The sequence below is a fragment of the Pongo abelii genome, chromosome 15 (assembly GCF_028885655.2).
Source record: "Pongo abelii isolate AG06213 chromosome 15, NHGRI_mPonAbe1-v2.0_pri, whole genome shotgun sequence".
Taxonomy (NCBI): domain Eukaryota; kingdom Metazoa; phylum Chordata; class Mammalia; order Primates; family Hominidae; genus Pongo; species Pongo abelii.
This window is the reverse complement of record NC_072000.2, coordinates 107,133,422-107,155,328: the sequence shown is the minus strand read 5'-3', so window position 1 is coordinate 107,155,328 and position 21,907 is coordinate 107,133,422. Positions and strand designations below refer to the sequence as shown.

At 41.3% G+C, this 21,907-nt stretch overlaps 1 protein-coding gene across 2 annotated transcripts in view; it reads right to left on the bottom strand.

The window, feature by feature from the left end:
- RCOR1 (REST corepressor 1) overlaps window positions 1-21,907 on the bottom strand; it is a 150,461-nt gene that overhangs the window by 18,788 nt on the left and 109,766 nt on the right. For both annotated transcript variants that reach the window (XR_008513373.1, XM_002825133.5), the window contains exons 5-11: window positions 18,189-18,350; window positions 16,596-16,714; window positions 14,165-14,243; window positions 10,606-10,800; window positions 4,155-4,232; window positions 3,860-3,917; window positions 2,808-3,037 (exon numbers count right to left, since the gene is read on the bottom strand). Coding sequence is in view for 1 of the 2 variants with exons in the window: in XM_002825133.5 (XP_002825179.2) it covers window positions 2,808-3,037; window positions 3,860-3,917; window positions 4,155-4,232; window positions 10,606-10,800; window positions 14,165-14,243; window positions 16,596-16,714; window positions 18,189-18,350 (921 nt within the window). In the remaining variant the exon portion in view is untranslated. The remainder of the gene's footprint in view (window positions 1-2,807; window positions 3,038-3,859; window positions 3,918-4,154; window positions 4,233-10,605; window positions 10,801-14,164; window positions 14,244-16,595; window positions 16,715-18,188; window positions 18,351-21,907) is intronic.

The following is a 21,907-nucleotide window of genomic DNA, read 5'->3' as shown; positions in this document are numbered from 1 at the left end:
GAGATTTCTCCTCACTGGTAATACACTTAATCATTTTGTAATTTTAAGTGACATCTTTCTGTCTAACCTATGGCACCCTTTCTTCAGTGTAAGGTTGGATATGACACCGTTCCCAACCCACCCTTGTCCACGTCAAATAACTATGAATTTCAGAAGCTCAAAATGCTTTGGGCTACCTACCTGCCTCTAAGTCCTGAAGGAAATAATCTATAACTGACATACCATTCTGTTACTAGAACTTCTAGGAATTCTCATGTTCTCCCTGTGGCTTCTGCATAATACATAAAACCTGAGGGCAGAAGGGACAGGCAGGACACCAGCAGACATCTTTTTCAGCTGTTGGACTCTACAGGACAAATAAAAAGGTGAAATTACACATACCCCAAGTTCTGTGGACTCACCAGACAGACAAGTAAGCCAGCATTCTAACAAGTTCCCTTAGGCCCTTGGACACAGAGAAGCGGCTGGTCACTAGATTAATTTCCTTCTGCAAACTAACATATGGAGAACATAAAACTAGGTGGCAGGGCAGGGGTGTCACTACAAGAAGCAGAAAAAGAAAGAAACTCAAGAAATAGGCCGGGCGTGGTGGCTCACGCCTGTAATCCCAGCACTTTGGGAAGCAGAGGTGAGTGGATCACTTGAGATCAGGAGTTTGAAACCAGCCTGGTCAACATGGCGAAACCCCATCTCTACTAAAAACACAAAAATTAGCCAAGCATGGTGGTGCACACCCATAATCCCAGCTACTAGGGAGGCTGAGGGCTGAGGCAGGAGAAGCACTTGAACCTGGGAGACGGAGGTTGCAGTGAGCCGAGATTGAGCCAATGCACTCCAGCCTGGGTGACAGAGGGAGACTCTGTCTCAAAAAAAAAAAAAAGAAAGAAAGAAAGAAGAAAAGAAAGGTACGAGGGGGTACATTTTAAATGACTAGCGGAGTGAAAAAGTTTGTAAAGGGATATAAGGACTACGAAACTAAACACGAGTTAGATAATACCATTCTTCATTTTGTTTTGCAGACAAGCCGGGTAAATAGAGACATGGAAGATCAATCACCAAGGAAAAACTATGATCTGCTGCTTGGAGGAGCCATAACTAGACTGTGAAAAGAAAGACGGTACTTTGATGTGCAATCCACATGGTAAGTGGATCATTACGGAAGAACCTTCCGGGCTAATAACAAGGTTAAAAAAAAAAATACTTGACTCACTTAAGTCAGTCAACCAATGATCCAAGAATAAGAGAATGAAGAAAAAAACATATGCACAACAACTGACATCCTGTTGGTAGGAACTCTTGGTCCTAAATTTACTATGAGATTTGTTATGCCAGCCCAGCCAACACTGGCTATGATCAAATGCGAAGAGGGAATAGAGCCAGAGTTCCCAACTGTTTCTGCTTCCAGTCATCCTGGGACTGAAGCCGGAAAATAACACACACACGAAGCAAGCTTTCATTCCTGCAAATTCTAATGGTTCTTCCCCAGCAGTCTCCAGCTTTTCAATGCTTCCTAAACTGAGTGCTAACAGGGGCAATTAGTGCTGGTACAAAAATCACTGAAAATAGAAAGAAAGAAGAATAAAGAAAAAAATCACTGCTGAAAGATAAAAACACCATCATTTAACTCACATGCTCTTTTCAGGCAGAGCTATGCATGGGGGGTGATTCAGGGGTACTGACCTTGGCAATATTATAGATTTGGTACACTTATTACGAAGATTTTCGGCAAAAGCCTCTCAAGAATCTAATTCTAACAAATTTAATATGTTTCAATGGTGTTCTTACAGATGGCTGTGCCTTGAGGTCCTTTCTCCAGGCAGCAAAGAGGCCCTGCATGGAGTGGCGGCACCACACTCCCAGGGGATGCCAATACCTCACGAGGTACTTCCATGCTCAGGTCAGGAGGGGCCTTCTGGGCTGTTTCTAGAGCCAGGCCCTTGGAGCAAAATGGTAGCACACACAATACAAAATAGGTAATCTCAAAACATTCCAGTACGGTTTGAAAAAGGCTTTGATGTGAAAGTGACCTTCCTTATAAAGCTAAATTAATTCTTAAATTACCATGCCTCTGAACAAATTCAGATGCAAAGTGATTGGCAGGTAACTCTTTCTTATGCCCAGCCACAGGCTCATCTGCTCTGGGAATAGAGGGACAAATGTAACAGCAAGGCAGGCCAGGCTAGATGGGGAAATGGTAGGTGCCCCTGACACAGGAAGCAGGGGGGTGACAGATGAGACCAGGGCTATCATTCCAGAAATTAGCCACCATCACAGAAGTTCCAGCCAGCCACAGAATTGTCCCCATCAATATTTAAGCCAATCAGCCCCAAAGAGTATCAAAGGCTGAAAGATCTGGACAGCAGGGAGAGGCCTCAGGAGCTCCTGGTTGGCTCGCTGTGCTACGTCATGATGATGTGACCGCACATTCCTCACAGAACTTCCACCTTAGTGTTTCACAGGACAGCTTTCACTGCATTTTTACTTTTTGTTTATGCCCCCACTCCCCTGTCTTTGTCACTCAAGATTTTACTGTATTTAAGAAAAAACTGATAATGCAGAGTATTTTTTGTAGCTGGAGGAAATCAGGAAGGAATTAAGGATTTGCCCAGAAATTAAAATGTGAATAATATACAGGCACAAAGAACTGGAGTCAATGCATACACATTACGGATATTTACAGGTAATACTGAAGTTACTAATACAGCTGAAACCTAAAAATCTCTATAGCTGAAAAAATTCATCACTTTAGAAACTGGAATATCAAGCGTGAACCTGACAGAGAAGTGACTGTTTTGTTTCAGATTTACCTCGTCTTCCTCTTCAGGCATCTTAATGGAATTATCTGGGGACTTCACAGGCTTCTGGTTACTGGGCCCATTGGTCTCTTCTTTACCATGTTCTGCCTCCCATTCTTGTAAAACTTCATCTATGTTGAAGCGACGTCGATAATTTACAAAAAAGTTTTTCACCTGTACCACTGATTTGTTCCCGATCACATCTGAGATTGCCTGAAAATCTCGGCCGTATTTCCTGATGGCTAAGGATGTAAGAAAGCATTTTTTAAAATACAAGAGAAAAACATTTTTTTAAAGCCACAAGTGACACCTCTTTATCCAGATAAGAAAACATACAGGCTTTTAACAGCAGGCAATAATTTCGTGTATTATTAGAGTAGGAAAAAGTACCAGTCAATTCTAGACACATTCTGGAAATGACCGACCCTGTCATTTGATATCTGTCTTCCCATTACATGTCACATAACAGTTGAAGTCACCCAGCAATTGCCCTAGGGTTGGAGACATTCTGCATTCATCTTTTGGTATCGCAGGTCCAGAGCGCCCCCAACCTTTAAATCCGAACACTCTGTCTGCTTCTTTTGGGGTTTTGTACTTCCTGACTAGTCAGAGCTCGATGAGTAAGTAGTAAAATGAAATACACCTTTAGAAGACTGAGGGTTCCCGGTTAAGTTTTTACGACTTGTGAGAAGTGGGAAAGGAAAAGAAAAAAGCCCAAAGGAATACAGTAATTTGGCTAAAATGATATCCACTAGGACATAATTGTCCAAGAATCTATTTCTACATAAATAGGTGCTGGGAGTAGGGCGGGACGTAACTTTTCCCTAAAATCTACCAATGCTCCTAAGCTCTTTTTTTCCCATTTAAAAAAAAAAAAAAAAAAAAAATTTTAAGTCAGGGTCTCCCTCTGTTGTCCAGGCTGGAATGCGGTGGTGTGATCATGGATCAATGCAGCCTTGAGCTCCTGGGCTCAAGCAAATGCGTCAACCTTCCAAAGTGTTGGGATTACAGGTGTGAGCCACCACAGCCGGCCTCCTAAACTCTTTAGAAGAACTTCCCCCTACCTTGTACGGCGAGAAGCTGCTCTTCTGTAGTCCAACGTGCGTTACATTTCTGAATGACCTGGATATCCAAATGAGCCATTTTAGCACATTACATTTAGAGATGAGTATGTCCTTATGAGCTTAACGAATCTTTCATTTTCTCTTATTGGAATTTTAACATCAACTAGGTTCATAAAGTTATGTCCATATACTCTTCCAAGAGATGTATATTGGGGATGTATCACTCCAATATTAAATTCTTAAAAATGTAAAACTTTTGAATATGACTTCTGAGATGATGTTAACATAATCCTACCTCTGGAAGTCGATATGGTTCTATTCCACCATCAAGTTTTTCTTTGAGAGCACTGTTCGTCTGTTTAATATTCTGGATCTAGGAAGGAAAAAATAATTTTCATTTTAAAAATAAAAACTATATAAAGGTATGAAAACAGAACTTAAAAACCTAAAGAAACAAAAACCCAAGAGTAAAGACGTTACTAACATCTGTTGTAGCTGAATTCTGAGGTCCCTATGGTATCCTTTGAAGCGTCTAACTAGGTTTATCATTTGCTTGTTCAGAGCAACAGATAAGGTACAACCCAAGAAGGAGGGGATGGAGGGCTCTCACATACACAGTCCTGGATCCACAGCTTCCTAACAGGTAATACCTGAGCAGCAAAACACCTCCCTGGAGTCTTATATAAAAGACAGAAGAAATCCCTGGGCTTACTACCACATAGGATTGAAATGAAGTAACAGAGCAGCCACAGTACAGACCGAAAAGGCCCAGTCTTTACAACAGAACTGTGGGTGCAGCCTCACAGTGCCCCAAGATCACTGTGCTGTCCACTGCTTCTACACAGGGCGGAAGTGCACAAGCATAGATTTCTTTAATGATGGGGGAGCGGGGAGAACACAATGTCAGTGAGATTTCCAGAAGTCTAACTTTGATTAACTGTCACATCTTCACTTTCCTACAAATTATCTTTTTCCACATTATTGCCTTAGCTCAAGGTAATCTTTCACTGTCCTTACCCAATCCAAAGAAAGACCACAAACAATACCAACCTCCCAGGCTATGGCTGCTCCTAATTTTCCCATGGACCCTTGAATGAGACAGGTCACGGAAGTATGCTATTTTCTCTCTACTCCAAGTAGAGGGCATATCCGTGTCAAGCACCAGGGAACTCTGAACTCCAGCATTTTTCATCTTTGAATAATCACACAAGCAACTAAGAAAGCCAAGGGAAGAGGAGCTTGATTTTCTCAAGTAAAATGTAAAAGACATTCATGAGTAGAAGATGCTACCCAAAAATTTTTAAATTTTTTTCACTTGTAATTAATCTAAATTTAAACAACCACACATGGGGCTGCTGGCTGCTATGCTAGACAGTACAATCTCTTAGGATCTTGCTCAGTGGTCTTTCAGTTACCAAAAACCCAGGAAAATTGCAAAGTACTCAGATTATGTTCACTGGATTCCTTTTTGGCTAAAAATGCAACATAGCAACTTCTGGCAGGAAAAAGTCAAGGTTTAGAATATTACACGTCCTCTTCGCATTCCAGTGAAACAGACCACTCTTGTCACTCTAGCTGGTTGTTTATAGATAGTACAAAACTGGGTATATATTGCACTGTGATTAAGTAACGTCATAAAAGAAGCAGAGAGAGTAAATGCAAAACATCTACAAATTCTGAACTAAAAGCTAGCTCTAAATGCTCAGTAGCCTATACCCCTCTTCCTGATGCATTTTCCGTATCAGAAATATCTAGGCTGCATATATACCATGGAAAACTATGCAGCCATAAAAAAGGATGAGTTCATGTCCTTTGCAGGGACATGGATGAAGCTGGAAACCATCATTCTGAGCAAACTATCGCAAGGACAGAAAACCAAACACCGCATGTTCTCACTCATAGGTGGGAATTGGACAATGAGAACACTTGGACACAGGAAGCGGAAACATCACACACCGGGGCCGTCATGGGGTGGGGGGAGGGGGGAGGGACAGCATTAGGAGCTATACCTAATGTAAATGACGAGTTAATGGGTGCAGCACACCAACATGGCACATGTATACATATGTAACAAACCTGCACGTTGTGCACACGTACCCTAGAACTTAAAGTATAATTAAAAAAAGAAAAAGAAGAAGAAGAAGAAATATCTTAGGCTGTGTAGTCCCAGTTACTTGCGAGGCTGAGGTGGGAGGATGGCTTGAGCCTGGGAGGCAGGGGTTGCAGTGAGCCGAGATCGCACCACTGCACTTCAGCCTGGGTGACAGTGCCAGACCCTGCCAAAAAAAAATTAGGCTAGTAAAGTGGCTCACACCTGTAATCACAGCCCTTTGGGAGGCCAAGGCAGGAAGGATCATTTGAGCCCAGAAGTTCAAGACCAGCCTGGGTGACACAGCGAGACCCTGTCTCTACCAAGAAAATTTTAAAATTAGCCAGGCGTGGTGGTGCTCACCTGTAGTCCTACCTACTTAGGGGGCTGAGGTGGGCAATTGCTTAAGCCCAGGCCTTTGAGGCTACTGTGATCCATGACTGTATCACTACAGTCCCAGGATGGCCAACAGAGCAAGATCCTGTCTCCAAAAAACAAAATACACCCCCTCCCGCCCGCCAAACATCTAGTATTTATTAAGCAGGAAAAAAACAGAGATTACTGCCACCATCATGCTAACTGGAAAGTGAGTGGCAATGAAATACGTAAGAAATAGGATGCAAAGGTAATCACACTTAAAGAAAAAATAAGATGAAAAATGGAAAAGCCATCCACTTGTTCTGACGCCCTACCTAGACACCACCCTCCCACCCAACCCTCAGTCATACAGAACTTTCTGTTTTCTACTTTACTGTGGGCACAGTGATTCCTCTTTTCACATCAGATCACTTTATTCTCCACTCAGGGAAAGACCTGATGCAACCAGCACTGTTCACTGGCTAATTTAAGAGACATGCCCAGCCCCCTTCTCGCTGGTAGAGGTTGATGATGTCTTGGGAAGGAGGAAGAGCAGTACAGAACGCACGGGCACACAGAATTCAGCTAAGGAGCTTCCAGTAAGGCTTTTGCTTGTCCTGCTAAAAGGGACAGACAGGTTACCTCCACCCCCACCTCCCCTTCATACTGCCCTGAATGCAGATGTGAGGGTTGCAAAATGGCTGCAGTAGCTTCCAACACGAGGCAACAAGCAAGATGAAAAGCCAACAGCTGAGAATGGCAGAGTAGAAGACCTGAAAAGTACCTGGGTCCCTGAGAGCATCACTGAACACATGAACTAACACCAGTAGCCACTGATGTTGGCACTTCTTGCTATTTGAGAAAAACCCTAAATTGTTTAAGCTGTTGTTAGTTGAGTTTTCTGCTATTTTCAGAATATATCCTTGATATACCAAACATGGCGGCTTCCAGAACAAGTGGCCCAAGTGGACTGACTGCCCATTTTGAGTCTAGAAGCACATTTGGCAATGAACACACTGCTGCACTGTGGCGCTAAAAGGCTGTGGAAAGGAAATCACCCACTTCCTCTCTGAGTGAGGCTGAGTCCTCCCTCTTCATAACTGTGAGCGACCTTCAAATTTTAAAAATTCTTGCTCTTGACCCTGCTCTGAAAACCAAAGAATCTTTTCTCTCTCACACTATGGAGTCAATAACATCTCGGTGCAAGAGGAAGGCCTCTTTTTCTTTTCTCAATATATTAAACAGCAACCACCAGGAGCTCACTGAGCAGAGGGAGAAAGGAGCATCCTTGTAAAGGAAGATGACACTGTCAACAAGAGCTCACAGCCCCAGAGACAGTTCTTCCAGTGCAAACAGAGCTTCAAATGCTCTCTCACACAGTAGCCCGGACATATTCTGTGAGATCGGGCAGGCCAGGATTAATCTCATTTGAAAAGAGGCCTAGAAAGATTAAGTGATTCTCCTAAGATTAGAGTGCAGCTGTGCCAGCAGCCACGACAAGAAGCCACTCCTCTGAGCACACAGAGTGTGCTTGGGTCCTGGTCTGGGCTGCCTCCCTAAACCACAAGAAAGACGGCAGCACACCCTGCTCTTCGCGTCTATGAGATGACAGTTGGTCTCCTGTTTAACCTTCCAAGGGAACCATCAAGATAAATCAAAAGCAGCAAAAACCAAAAATAAACTGTCAGTCAGCAACTTGCTGATGGGTTTCTGGAAACTGAATTCCAGAGAGAGAATGAAAGGACAGGACCCAACTACTAGGTTGAATTTTCAGTTTAAATGTACTACGCAATCAGATTAAAATAATAAGCTACATAGCTCCTTTACAAGAGCACCAAAAAAGTACCAAATATCATGGAATGACTAACAAAAGATGCATAAGTTCTTACACAGAAAACAATACAACATTGAGAGAAATTACAGACCTATAGAAGTAGAGGGGTATATCAGGTTCACTGATCAGAAAACTCAATAAAGACGTTAATTCTCCATTTTTATCTACAGATGCAATACAATCCCAATCAAAATTCTAATAGAATTATTTTTCTGAAAATTGATAAAGTAATTCTAAATTTTATATGGAAATTAAAAGGCCAGGGATAACCAAGACAATCTTGGAGAACTTATATTACATCAGATAACTAAATTAATAAAGTACATAAAGTTAGGACAGTATGTATTGGTGAAGGATGAACAAAGAGATTAAAGGAACAGAGAACCTCAAACCAGACTCATATACATACGACACTGGATGTAAAACAAAGGTCCTGCTGCGTTGCAAAGGAGAAAGGACAGTTTCTTCAATAAATACTTGATCAAATTGATACTCATAGGAAAACAAAACAGTGACTATTAATCTGACATGTAACTACAAATACAGAAAAACATTTCTAGATCAAAATGTAAAAGGTAAAACAACACTTCTAAGATTAACATGAGAGAATATCATCATGACCTTGAGAAAGGTGAACGGAACTCAAAAACACTAACCTTAGAAGACTAAGAAACTAAACTACCTTAAAATTAAGAATTACTGTTCATCAAAAGATACCATTAAGAGTCACAGAATGGAAAACATATTTACAGCATTTAAAATACAAGTTGTAGAAAACAACTTAGAGCCTAAAGAACACCTATAAACCAATAAGAAAATACGCAACCTGACAGAAAAAAACAGATGAGACTTGAGTAGACACGTCACAAAAGAGGATATCCAAATGACCAACAAATGGATGAAAAGGTGAGCAACCTCATTAGTCATCAGGGAACTGCCAAATAAAAAAGTACAATGAGGCATCATTATAACCCATCAGAAGGGCTAAAATTTGAGACTACCAAAATGTGACAATGATGTAGAGCAGTGGTTCTCAAATGGGGACAATTTTGCCCCTGTGAAGTAATCTGATAATGCCTAGGGATATTTCTGTTGTCACAACTGGTAGGGGGAGAGTGCTACTAGCATTTAGTGGGTCAAGCCCAGGGATGCTGCTAAACATCTTGCAGTGCACAGAATGGCCCATCATGACGATAGTGCTACAGCTGGGAAACGCTGATGTGCAACCAAAACGCACATAAAATAACAGGACCACTTTGAAAAACTGTTTAGCTCTCAGGTTGAAAGAAAGCCAGACATAAAATAAACAGTACCATATGACTTTCATTTATATAAAATTCAAAAATGGACAAAAACAACCTATGGTTTTAAAAATCAGAACAGGGCCAAGTGTGGTAGCTCACACCTGTAATCTCAGTACACTTTGGAAGGCTGAGGCGGGCGGATCACTTGAGCTCAGGAGTTCAAGACCAGCCTGGGGAACATGGCAAAACCCCATCTCTACCAAAAATACAAAAAATTAGCCAGGTGTGATGGCGAGCGTCTGTACTCCCAACTACTTGGGAGGCTGAGATGGGAGGATCACTTGAGCCCCAGAAGCAAAGGTTACAGTGAGCCAAGATTGCACCGCTGCACTCCAGCCTGGGCAACAGGACAAGACACTGTCTCAAAAACAAAATAAAATTTAAAAAAATCAGGGCCGGGCGCGGTGGCTCAGGCCTGTAATCCCAGCACTTTGGGAGGCCGAGGCGGGCAGATCATGAGATCAGGAGATCGAGACCATCCTGGATAACATGGTAAAACCCCTAAACATACAAAAAACATACAAACATACAAAACATACTAAACATACAAAAAACAATTAGCCGGGTGTGGTGGCGGGCGCCTGTAGTCCCAGCTACTCGGGAGGCTGAGACAGGAGAATGGCATGAAACCGGGAGGCAGAGCTTGCAGTGAGCCGAGATCGCGCTACTGCACTCCAGCCTGGGCGACAGAGCGAGACTCCGTCTCAAAAAAAAAAAAATCAGAATAGTGGCCACCCACGAGGAGGAGTCAGGTAATAAAAGAGGGGTGGAGTTGCTGAGGGAATGCAGCATCCCATGGAATAGTGACCAGGAGGGAAAATGCACGGGCCTGGGGGCAACATTCCGTTTTTTGACCCAGATGCAGGTTACTGGAGAAATCATGGAGACACAGACACATATATAATATAAATATGATATCATATGCTTTCCTATATACTTCAGAAATACTTTCAGATCACACTATATCCATACACTTTAATTTATATGTTCATTAAAAAGAAAAAAAAAATCAATGGGCTAGTACTCAAGATCTGTCCAATTCCTTCGAAACAAAATGCTCCTTTGAGATTTGCGGAAAGAGAACATTCACATATATGAGTAACAGAAACACCTCTAAAGTGCTAATTAATTCTTTTACATCCAAGACTGGGCTTATGAGTACCTGTCGTTTGACTGAAACCAATTCCATGTCTAGTTGTCTCAGCACCGTGGTAGCAGCAGTGGCATTGGCAGAAACAGCCTCCACATCTTCTTGAGAAAGAAACATTCCTTTTGGAGGTTTCCTTTTTGCTCTATTTTTAGCTTGTGTGCTATGTTTTTCTTTTTTGACCTGAGGAACTGTCTCAGTAGGGGGAACCTGCATGATACACACAGGTGATGAACGAAACTTAAAAAAAAGTCAAATGATCAGTAATAAACATTATTTATTTCCTTAAAACGGCACCAAAACAATCTAAAATACCATGCCCTATCAGAACCAAATGAGATCTACAAATTCTAACAGGCAGGTCACAGACAGAATTTGGGCTACTGAGTTTGGACTAAACACAATGAAACTGTGTTCCATTCCTTCTTGTACAAATACTTCCTTACTCTATCATTTCAAGCCAATGAAAAAAGAATTCTCAGCTTCCTCTAGTAATATAGAAAGAAAAAAATCTGTATTCTCTGCTAGTGAGTTTTGTGGCCACACACACATCTGTATTTATCTACATGAAATTACAGCTTTTTATACACGTTTTTGGATAACACAATTTTTAGGGCAACTTATATAACTTACTCTAAAATAATATACCTTATCATTTTAAAATGCATGATGGCTATTAATTTCTGTAAAACCAAAACCTTCAGAAATGAAACACAGTAAAATCTTGTCAAGTTAAAGAATATAACTTACTAGTAACCATTTTAAGAACAAGTTTTTATAATTGCTCATAATTCCATCTTGTTAGTGCATTAGCATTCACTGATAAAGTTGAAAATATGACTTTCTGCTTCATATTTTAAAAGACTGAGCTAAAGACACTGCAAAACTATAATGGTAGTGATAATTTCTTCAACAAGTGGGTAATACAAAAATATTAGTAGGCAACAAACTGCTGTGTATGGGACTATGATGTTTAATAAAGATCTCCAACTGACTACATCTGTTCTAGTATCATTTTAATACTTAAAAAAACTATGGGCCAGGTGGCTGGGCGTGATGGCTCACGCCTGTAATCCCAGCACTTTGGGAGGCTGAGGCGGGCGGATCACGAAGTCAGGAGATCGAGACCACCCTGGCTAACGCGGTGAAACCCCGTCTCTAAAACTACAAAAAATTAGCCAGGTGCGGTGGCGGGCGCCTGTAGCCCCAGCTACTCCGGAGGCTGAGGCAGGAGAATGGCGCGAACCTGGGAGGTGGAGCTTGCAGTGAGCCGAGATTGCACCACTGCACTGCAGCCTGGGCGACAGAGTGAGGCTCCGTCTCAAAAAAAAAAAAAGAAACTATGGGCCAGGTGTGGTGGCTCACGGCTGTAATCTCAGCACTTTAGGAGGCCGAGGTGGGTGGATCACTTGAGGTCAGGAGTTCAAAACCAGCCTGGCCAAGATGGTGAAACCCTGTCTCTAGTAAAAATACAAAAATTAGCCAGGCATGGTTGTGGGTCCCTGTAATCCCAGGTACTTAGGAGGCTGAAGCAGAGAATTGCTTGAACCCGGGAGGCGGAGGCTGCAGTGAGCTGAGATCGGACCACTGCACTCCAGCCTGGGCAACAGAGCAAGACTCCATCTCCAAAAAAAAAGAAACAATGATTTAGCCATTTTCTTTCTGATTCAGAAATAACACTATATAAATAAGAATTATAAAAAGTGTATGAAATCAAACGTTTTCTCTCATTTAAAATGTGCCACTGAAAAACCTAGTAAATACCAATACATCAACACAAAGCTTAATAAAAACTCCAACTACAATTTGATTTCCCAAACAATCTAATTTAGCTAACCCTCAGGATCTTATTTGGGCATTCGTATAAATTATGCAGAAAAAAATGACCAATTTCCAATTTGGTGATATATAACCAAAAAAAAAAAAAAAAAAAAAGCCTTAACAATGTATCTAGAACACGTTGACTCAACAATTCAACTTCCAGGAATCGGTTCTGATGGAAAAAACCTATGAGCACAAATACTGAGTTATGTGAGAATCAACCCAGCGCTGTTTATAAAAGCAAAAAACAGGAGGAATAAACAACTGGGAAATCCACATAGGATAAGGTAACTCAATTATGAAACATTCATGTGACAGAATAATATATAGCTATGTATACAAATATATTTGACATAAAAAAAATTTAAGGTCCAGCCTGGCCAACATGATGAAACTCCATCTCTACTAAAAATACAAAAAAAATTAGCAGGGCGTGGTGGCATGTGCCTGTAATCCCAGCTACTCAGTAGGCTGAGGCAGAAGAATCACTTGAATCCGGGAGGCGGAGGTTGTAGTGAGCCAAGATCATACTACTGCACTCCAGCCTGGGCAACAGAGTGAGACTCTGTCTCAAAAAAAGAAAAAAAAAAAAAAATCAGGGCTGGAGGTGGCTCATGCCTGTTACCCCAGCACTTTGCGAGGCCACAGTGGAATGACTGCTTGAGCCCAGGAGTTGGCGGCTGCAGTGAGTCATGGTGCCACTGCATTCCAACCTGGGTGACACAGGAGACCCTGTCTCAAAAAAGAAAAAGAGAAAAAAAAAAATCAAGGTAGAGTAAATTTAAAAGGTTCTAAAAATTACAAAGCTCCCATTATATTATTTTTAAAAAGTGACTAGATTCAGAATTATGAATATACAGGCATATACATTTTACTGAGAGAGTTCTCAGGAAAAAGTCACCAAAAGGTTGACAGTGATTATGGATAATATTATAAATCACTTTAATTTTCTTCTTTCAGTTAGCTGTATTTCCTACCTTGTCTATAAGAAACATATATTACTGATGTCATTTTAAAGTTTAGATAAATTTAGACCCTTCTGTTTTTATGGGCTTAAAATAATAACTGTCCTTATAATTTGGAGCAGAGCAAGAGAACTCTCTGAGAAATTTTTTTGAAACTATAGACTGTGTCTTTGGAAAAATACCTCTATGAACCTATGTAAAAGATACATGCAATTGTAGAGGTTCACGAGCCCCCTGAATCCAGAAACTACAATCTCTTGTATAATGATTTTAAAATGATGAGATGAAAGTCACCATGTGAGAGAGGATGGTCCTGGCTCCCCCTGGTGTGACCAAATTGCTGCTTCTGAGTAACAGGAAGGCTGTGCTGAGTCCCTGCCAGCTCCCTGCAGTCACCCCACGCGTGGCATGGGTGCCTAGGATGGGAAGACGCTGGGCAGCTACAGCATGAATGGAGACACTAAGGCTGCCTGGAATTCACTAGACCACTTGCTAACCTACTGAGCTAATGGCTTACGAAGACAGTCAGTGAGGACTGCTGTTCTAGGGAACATCATTACTCATTAGTGCTATTTTCTATCCTTTAAGGCTTCCTTTATTCATATCTATTGGCAAACAAAATTATACAATCTATAAAGCAAATACAGTATTGTTGGAAAAAAAGTCATATCATGCTGCTTTCCACATAGCACTTAATATATTAAGTAGAACAAGCAAGATGAATGTTTTATTTATGAAACTAGTAATAAAATTTATTCGCCTAAACAATACTAGGGGGGAAAAAATACCTCCTTTTTGCTTTCCTTGTTTTGATCAACCTCAATGTCAATGGGATTGTTTCCATTTGTCTCTTCCACTTCATCCTCACTGGAAGACAAGAACAAGTTATTGAATGATTATTTTGTACTAATTTTCCAAATAAAAACAATAAATTGATTTAACTGAAAATTTTGTACTAATTTTACCAAATATAAATAATAAATTGATTTAATATAAAATTAGTATGTTTTCAGGCTGCTGAGATAAAAACATCTTTGTAATTCAAACAGAATACCAACTCCATAGTTCTTTCAGTCTAAGTGATGAAAAACTACTAAAATAGATTCCTAACTTCCCAATCCAGATCTAAAACACTATTGCTCTATATTTGTAAACTGAAAATATCAAAATGAAAATGCATTATTTACATGTTATTTTCCCATAATTATCTATTGAGGACTAGGACATGATTACTAAACAAAACTGAGAAATTATGGGAGAATAAATTTCCACTGCACTGGGAATAAACCTGCCAACAGTAAAAAAATCCTTTTCCAAGTACCATCTTTCTGCCCAAGGCCACACAAAGTCTGAGGCTTTTCTGGTGTCCTGGACAACTGATGTTTTAAAATTATGTTTAATTTTAAAAAGAAAACTTACATTGGTAAAGCACTTTAAATGCTTTTTGTAATATCCTGAATGTAGTATTTCATAATTTAAAACAAACAAACAAGAAAAGCCCTGGTGTAGGTAGGAATGCAACCGTAAAAAATGAGAAAACTAAGTCTACAGAAGTCAAGCAGCCTGCCCCAGTTTGCCCACCTCGCACTGCCTCTGGAATCCATCCCAGGGGACCATGCCCACTATGCGCCACCTCCTCCCCATCCTCCACCAAGGTAGCAGGAAGCTCTAGCTGAGGAAAGAGTGTCCACAACAAGAGCCTTCGGCTAAGGGAATTTTGTCCCAGTCCCTGCCATGACTTTCACAGGCAAGTCCTGTTAGAAAGCCAACAATTCATCAGGTGCTGCTGCAGCATCTCCATCCCCGCATCCCAAAAGTGGTTAAGGTGCACATGGGAGGTGGAGGCAAAGCACTTCCTGACCCCATCGGGACTAATGCAAAAAAAAAGCCTCCAGGGAGTAAGAATGGAAGTGTTGGCAGGTATTCTTATTTCATACTCAAGGATATCCAATCCCACTCTGTATTATTTAATTTTGATTGCTGCTTAGTAAACTGCACCTGCTTATAGTAACAGACTTACTATATAGATGGTAAACTAGGGAAATGAAAAAGCTTCATTAAAAGTTAATAAGAGTACTCATCCATAAATAAACCTACTAGTATATAAGTCAGAGGCAAAAATATGCAGATGTATCATGGTCAATAATTTTATAGGCTCTTACAATTGAAAAGAGCTTTGGAGATGTTCTTAACATCACTCTCAATTTATACTTGGGCCAAGAGGTTTGAATTCTCCAAAAGTGATACTCAACTTTCAATGTGTTCTCACATGTTACTCTTTCATTTGAAATGATAAAATTCCATCCTGAGATGGGACACTGGGGACCATATATTTCATCCTCCTTCATTTTATTTTTTTATTATTAACTGATAAAAATATTACAGGAAATGTGGAAAATAGGATTTTTTAAAACCCACCTATATATCTCACCACCCTAACAAGGAAACCATTAGGTCTGCATGCTGCCTTCTGGACTTCAAACATCTTCATTTTAGAGTTAAGGAAAACAGAAGCTTGGGGAAGACACATGTTGAAGTCACCTGCCTGTTGAGTATGTACAATTTTACACATTTTGAAAAATAAATTAAAGACCTGAAACATCCCAGTGTAGCCTGTGGCATGTAAGTGGAATCTTCAGAGCTGAGACTAGAGCCCATTTCTGAGTGTGAGTACCTGGCCATTTCCACTTCTCTGCTACATACAAGACTGAGGAAGTGATGGTTAAGAAGTATTCTCCATACTAAGCTATCCTTAAAACTAACATCCTTACTAAGAGATTATAAAATGTTTCTCTTTCTCATTCACACACAAAAAACAGATGGTCAAAAAAAGCAGCAACTCTAAATTGTATTGTATTTTTGTTTCCACATGGCAAACATAAAAACACACCAAATGAATCTTGTAAAAATATACCATATTAAACCTCAAACTACAAAATAAAAGATTATTTTTTATTAAAAGGAGCCACCCCTTCTAAAGGGGAAGGAATAAAAATGGGTCAAAGTTAACTGACTCAAAATGGAAGTTCACTGACTGCAGGGAAAGAGTGGTGAGAAAAAATACCTGAATAATGTGACACGCTCTAATACATCTCATGAACATGTGGTGCCACCAGGAAGGTGTGGAGGGAAAACCAGTCATTCTGCCTTGCCTTTGTGTATCTGGGGCTCTTAGATAGTCCCCTAAGTGGTTAGACAACACCCCAGCCATGTGCTCACCTCTCCTCCCGCTCCCGTTTTTGTTTCCGGGCATGGCGATCCATCACACTAGTTTTAGTCCTCGTCTTCTTCCAAGAATAGTAAAATTTCACCAGACTTGCTATAGATTTATCAGGAAGCTAAATATAAAAAATGAGTTGGTTTATTTAAATATAAAAGTAATCTTTAAAAATCAAATGTTTAAGGCTGGGGGCAGCGGCTCACGCCTGTAATCCCAGCACTTTGGGAGGCCGAGACAGGCGGATCACGAGGTCAGGAGATCGAGACCATCCTGGCTAACACCGTGAAACCCCGTCTCTACTAAAAATACAAAACATTAGCCGGGCGTGTTGGCAGGCGCCTGTAGTCCCAGCTACTCGGGAGACTGAGGCAGGAGAATGGCGTGAACCCGGGAGGCAGAGCTTGCAGTGAGCCAAGATCGCGCCACTGCACTCCAGCCTGGGCGACAGAGCGAGACTCCGTCTCAAAAAATATATTAAAAAAATAAAAAAATTTAAAAAATCAAATGTTTAGATACCTTTAATAAGGATCACTCTTCTATGTCTGAAGCCATAGCCCTTTTTTCTGATAAAAAATTGATAAATGAATTCTGATCAATAGATATTTTAAATTACTGAAGTTTGTAAGTGAAACTTAGTCAATAAAAGATGGTAAAATCAGTTCTAGATGAATCAAGAGTTTTCACACATCCAATGTTCTTAAATAAAACTTAGTTTATTTTTTTAAAATTCATTTTAACACTTAATGGAAATCTCAGTAAGCTTTTAAGTAGGGGTCTACCAAAGAGCTTTCCAGAATCTAAATGATAAGCCAGCTGTCCCCAGGCAGACAGAGCCCCTTGATGTACCACCTGAGACAAACATCAAAGATCCTTCGTGCCGGGCGTGGTGGCTCACGTCTGTAATCCCAGCACTTTGGGCGGCTAAGGCGGGCGGATCACGAGGTCAGGAGATGGAGACCATCCTGGCTAATATGGTGAAACCCTGTCTCTACTAAAGATACAAAAAATTAGGCCGGGTGCGGTGGCTCTCGCCTGTAATCCCAGCATTTTGGGAGGCCGAGGCGGGTGGATCACGAGGTCAAGAGATCGAGACCATCCTGGCCAACATGGTGAAACCCTGTCTCTACTAAAAATACAAAAAACTAGCTGGGCGTGGCAGCGGGCGCCTACAGTCCCAGCTACCCGGGAGGCTGAGGCAGGAGAATGGAGTGAACCCGGGAGGCGGACGGAGCTTACAGTGAGCCAAGATCGCGCCACTGCACTCCAGCCTGGTAACAGAGCGAGACTCCGTTTAAAAAAAAAAGTCCTTTGTATGGGTCTAATCTTTTGGGAGTTCCAACAAGAGGGACTGGGGTGGGTGGGGAGAGTCCAGTCACAGATGACAGGACGGGAAGTGCTAGAAGTGCTTTACTCCTGTAACTAGAAAACTCCCATCCACAGAGCAGCATGTACTAAGCTGAATCTAAAGGGGAACTTTATAAAAAATGGGAATATTTATGTTTGAGTATGATATCCCTATCTCAAGTATGCTGCAGAAGAGAGTTACATAGGAGAAAAAAAATAGTTAGAACTCAGTGGTCTCATCTACTTACCATTTGCTGGATTCTATGAAAAGTTTTCCCATGAAAACTAAAGGCTTGCTCAAATAAGACTTTATCTTCCACAGTCCACTCATCTGGGAAAGGGGTAAAGTTGGGCAAATCAGCCAACGACTTTTCGATATTATGTTTATGCCAGAAGAGCATCCCAAGAGCCTACAAAAATGGTATCAGTAAAATTTTAGATCAAACAAAAAACAATGAAAATGGAAATGAGACCAGCAAAAGAAGAGTAAAAACTATTTCATATTTAGACAAACTAACTCATCTACAGTGCTAAGTGGCAGACACTGTCAGAGGCCCCTTTTTCTATTCTTTATAACTGTGGTAATATACACATACTTTTTTTTCAGGTGATGTAATTTTTATTATAGGTATAATGTCTTTTAATATAGGTATAAGTATCAAGAAAGAGTGAAGCAATTTAAATAAATTATTTAATTTTCAAACAATATGCAATATGTTTTAAATGGAAATTACACATACGATAAAAATATTTTTCTTGGAAATGGTAAGTATACAATTCAGGATGGTGATAACTTGTTAGGTACAGCAACAAGGGAAGGTGGTATTTGTTAAGTATGGCAACATAGGTATCATTAGGGAAGTGGTCACAGAGGAACTATAAATAATTATTCTAAAATAAATTTTAAAAAATTTATTATTATTATTATTTGAGACAGGGTCTGGATCTGTCACCCAGGCTGGAGTGCAGTGGCACTCACTGCAACCTCCACCTCCCAGGCTCAAGCAATCCTCCTTGATCACCTCAGCCTCCCAAGTAGCTGGGATACAGGCACATGCCACCACACCCGGCTAATTTCTTGTACTTTCTGTAGAGACAGGGTTTTGCCATGTTGCCCAGGCTGGTCTTAAACTCCTGGGCTCAAGTGATCTACCCACTTTGACCAGAAGTAGAATTAGTGGATAATACAGTAATTCTATTTTTAATTTTTTAAGGAGCTGCCATCCTGTTTTCCCCACCAGGTGTACCATTTTACATTCCCACCAACAGTGAATGACCTTGTCTCTTATAACCTGTTTAAATTTGAAGTCTATTTTGACTGATACTATTATAATCACTCCTGCTTTCTTTTGGTTACTACTTGCATGGGATAACATTTTCCACCCTTTCACTTTAAAACTGTGTTTTTGGAACTAATGTAAATCTCTTGTATATAGTGGGATCCTGTATTTTTTACCCATTCTGCCAACCTCTGTCCTTTGGAAAGTTTAACCCATTTATATTTAAAGTAATCACTGATAAGGAGGGACTTCTGTCATTCGGCTATTTGTTTTGTATATTCTTTAAAGCTTTTACGTCCTTCATTTCCTGAATTACTGTCTTTTTAGGTTGTTTTTTTTTTTTTTGAGACAGGGTTTCACTCTCCTTGCCCAGGCTGGAGGAGCAATGTCATGATCTTGGCTCACTGCAACCTTCTCCCTTCCAGGCTCAATCAATTCTCCTGCTTCAGCCTCCTGAGCAGTTGGGACTACAGGTGCGTGCCACCATGCGCAGCTAATTTTTTTTTTGTAGAGACAGGGTTTCGCCGTGTTGCCCAGGTTGGTCTCCAACTCCTGAGCTCAAGTGATCTGCCCGAAGTGCTGGGATTATAGGTGTGAGCCACCACGTCCAGCCTCCATTTTATGTTTTGTTGATTATTTATAGTGAAAGATTTAAATTCCTTTCTATTTCCTTGTGTATATATTCTATAGCTATTTTCTGAGGCTGGGTGTTGTGGCTCACACGTGTAACCCCAGCACTCCGGGAGGCCGAGGTGAGAGGATCACTTGAGCTCAGAACTTGGAGACCAGCTTGGGGAACTTAGCAAAACCATGAATCTATGAAAAACAAACAAACAACAACAAGTTAGCCAGGCATGGTGGTGCACGCCTGTAATTGCAGCTACCTGGGGGGCTGAGGCAGGAGGACTGCTTGACTAAGCCCAGGGGTTTGAGGCTGCAGTGAGCTATGATCACACCACTGTACTACAGCATGGGTGACAGAGCAAGACCTTGTCTCAAAACAAAACAAAAAGACACAAGCTTTTATTTATTTTAAGTTGTACATTACACCTTTATTATACTGATCTAGAAAGAAAGATTTGGTATAGTTATGCTCAAAATGAATACTGGGTCCACATGGCAGGGCCAAGCAATTAGAACGTGATTCGGAAATCAGTCAGTGAAAGACATACTTGGACATGATCAAGAGGCATTTCACTGCCACAAAACAAGGTAGGGGAGGGATTCGAAAACCCATAGCAGGATGCAATCCTACCCCTTAGAGGTCAAGGAGCTTATCCCATATTGGTGTGAGGAATGGCTTCTTTTCCCTTTTTTTTTTTTTTTGTTGTTGTTGTTGTTGTTGATACAGAGTTGTGATCTAGAGTGCAATGACGTGATCTTGGCTCACTGCAACCTCTGCCTTCTAGGCTCAAGCGACCCTCCCACCTCAGCCTCCAGAGTAGCTGAGACTACAGGAACACACTACCATGTTTGGCTAATTAACTTTTTTTGGAGAGTTGAGGTGTCACTATATTGCCCAGGCTGGTTTCAACCTCCTGGGCTCAACAAATCTTCCCATCTCATCCTCCCAAGTAGCTGGGACCACAGGCACACACCACCATGCCTGACTGATTTTAATTTTTTATAGAGACAGGATTTTGCCATGTTGTCCAGGATGGAATGGCTTATTTTCTGATGACCACATGTGGGACTATTTGAACTGCCACTAAAAATCCTAGAAGGGGGCTGGGCGCGGTGGCTTACGCCTGTAATCCCAGCACTTTGGGAGGCCGACGCGAGTGGATCATGAGGTCAGGAGTTCGAGACCAGCCTGACCAACATGGCGAAACCCAGTCTCTACTAAATATACAAAAATTAGCCGGGCGTGGTGGCGGGCACCTGTAATCCCAGCTACTCAGGAGGCTGAGGCAGGAGAATCGTTTGAACCCGAGAGGCAGAAGTTGCAGTGAGCTGAGATCGCACCATTGCTCTCCAGCCTGGGTGACAGAGTGAGACTCCGTCTCAAAATAAAAAATAAAAAATAAAAAATCCCAGAAGGGTTTTTGTTTCGTATTATTTATACATACAATTTTTTGTAAAAGTAAATCCAACACATGAACTTAATACAGGATTGCTCTCAACCCTCTAGAGCCACCTCCCCTGGGGTCAGGGAGGAAATAGTTGTTTTTTCACATCACCGGGCAGGTTACAGTCATCTTCCACTGGAAAGAGCAGAGCTCTCCTGACAGTGGCCTGACTAGAGAAGAGTACAGGATTGGCTCCTGGGTTCAAGCAGCCTCTCTTTGCTTCTCCTCTTTGGTCATGACAGCATGGTTCCACCCACAAAGGTCCTTAGTAAACAAGCCCTGGCAAAAGCCCAAGTCACTACCTCTCAACTCTCTTGGATAAGAGGAGCTTTCTCCCTGCACCAGAGGTACTATCTGACTAGATTATATGAAGGGAGTGGGTGCAGGAGACAAAAATGATTACAATGAAAATGGGAGCCATGAGTTCCCATCTGCAACTCCAACGTAAGATGCCTGCAGATGTGGTCAGTGTGGCATGTGCAGCAGGGAGGTGAAGAGGAATGGGTTGGGCAGGGAGAGTGCCTCCTTGAGAGAGCAGTCAGCCTGCTGGCCTTCACTTCTTGGCCTTGCCCTGGGCAGCCACAGCTTCCATGGCTTTATGTACGGTCTCTTCATCCC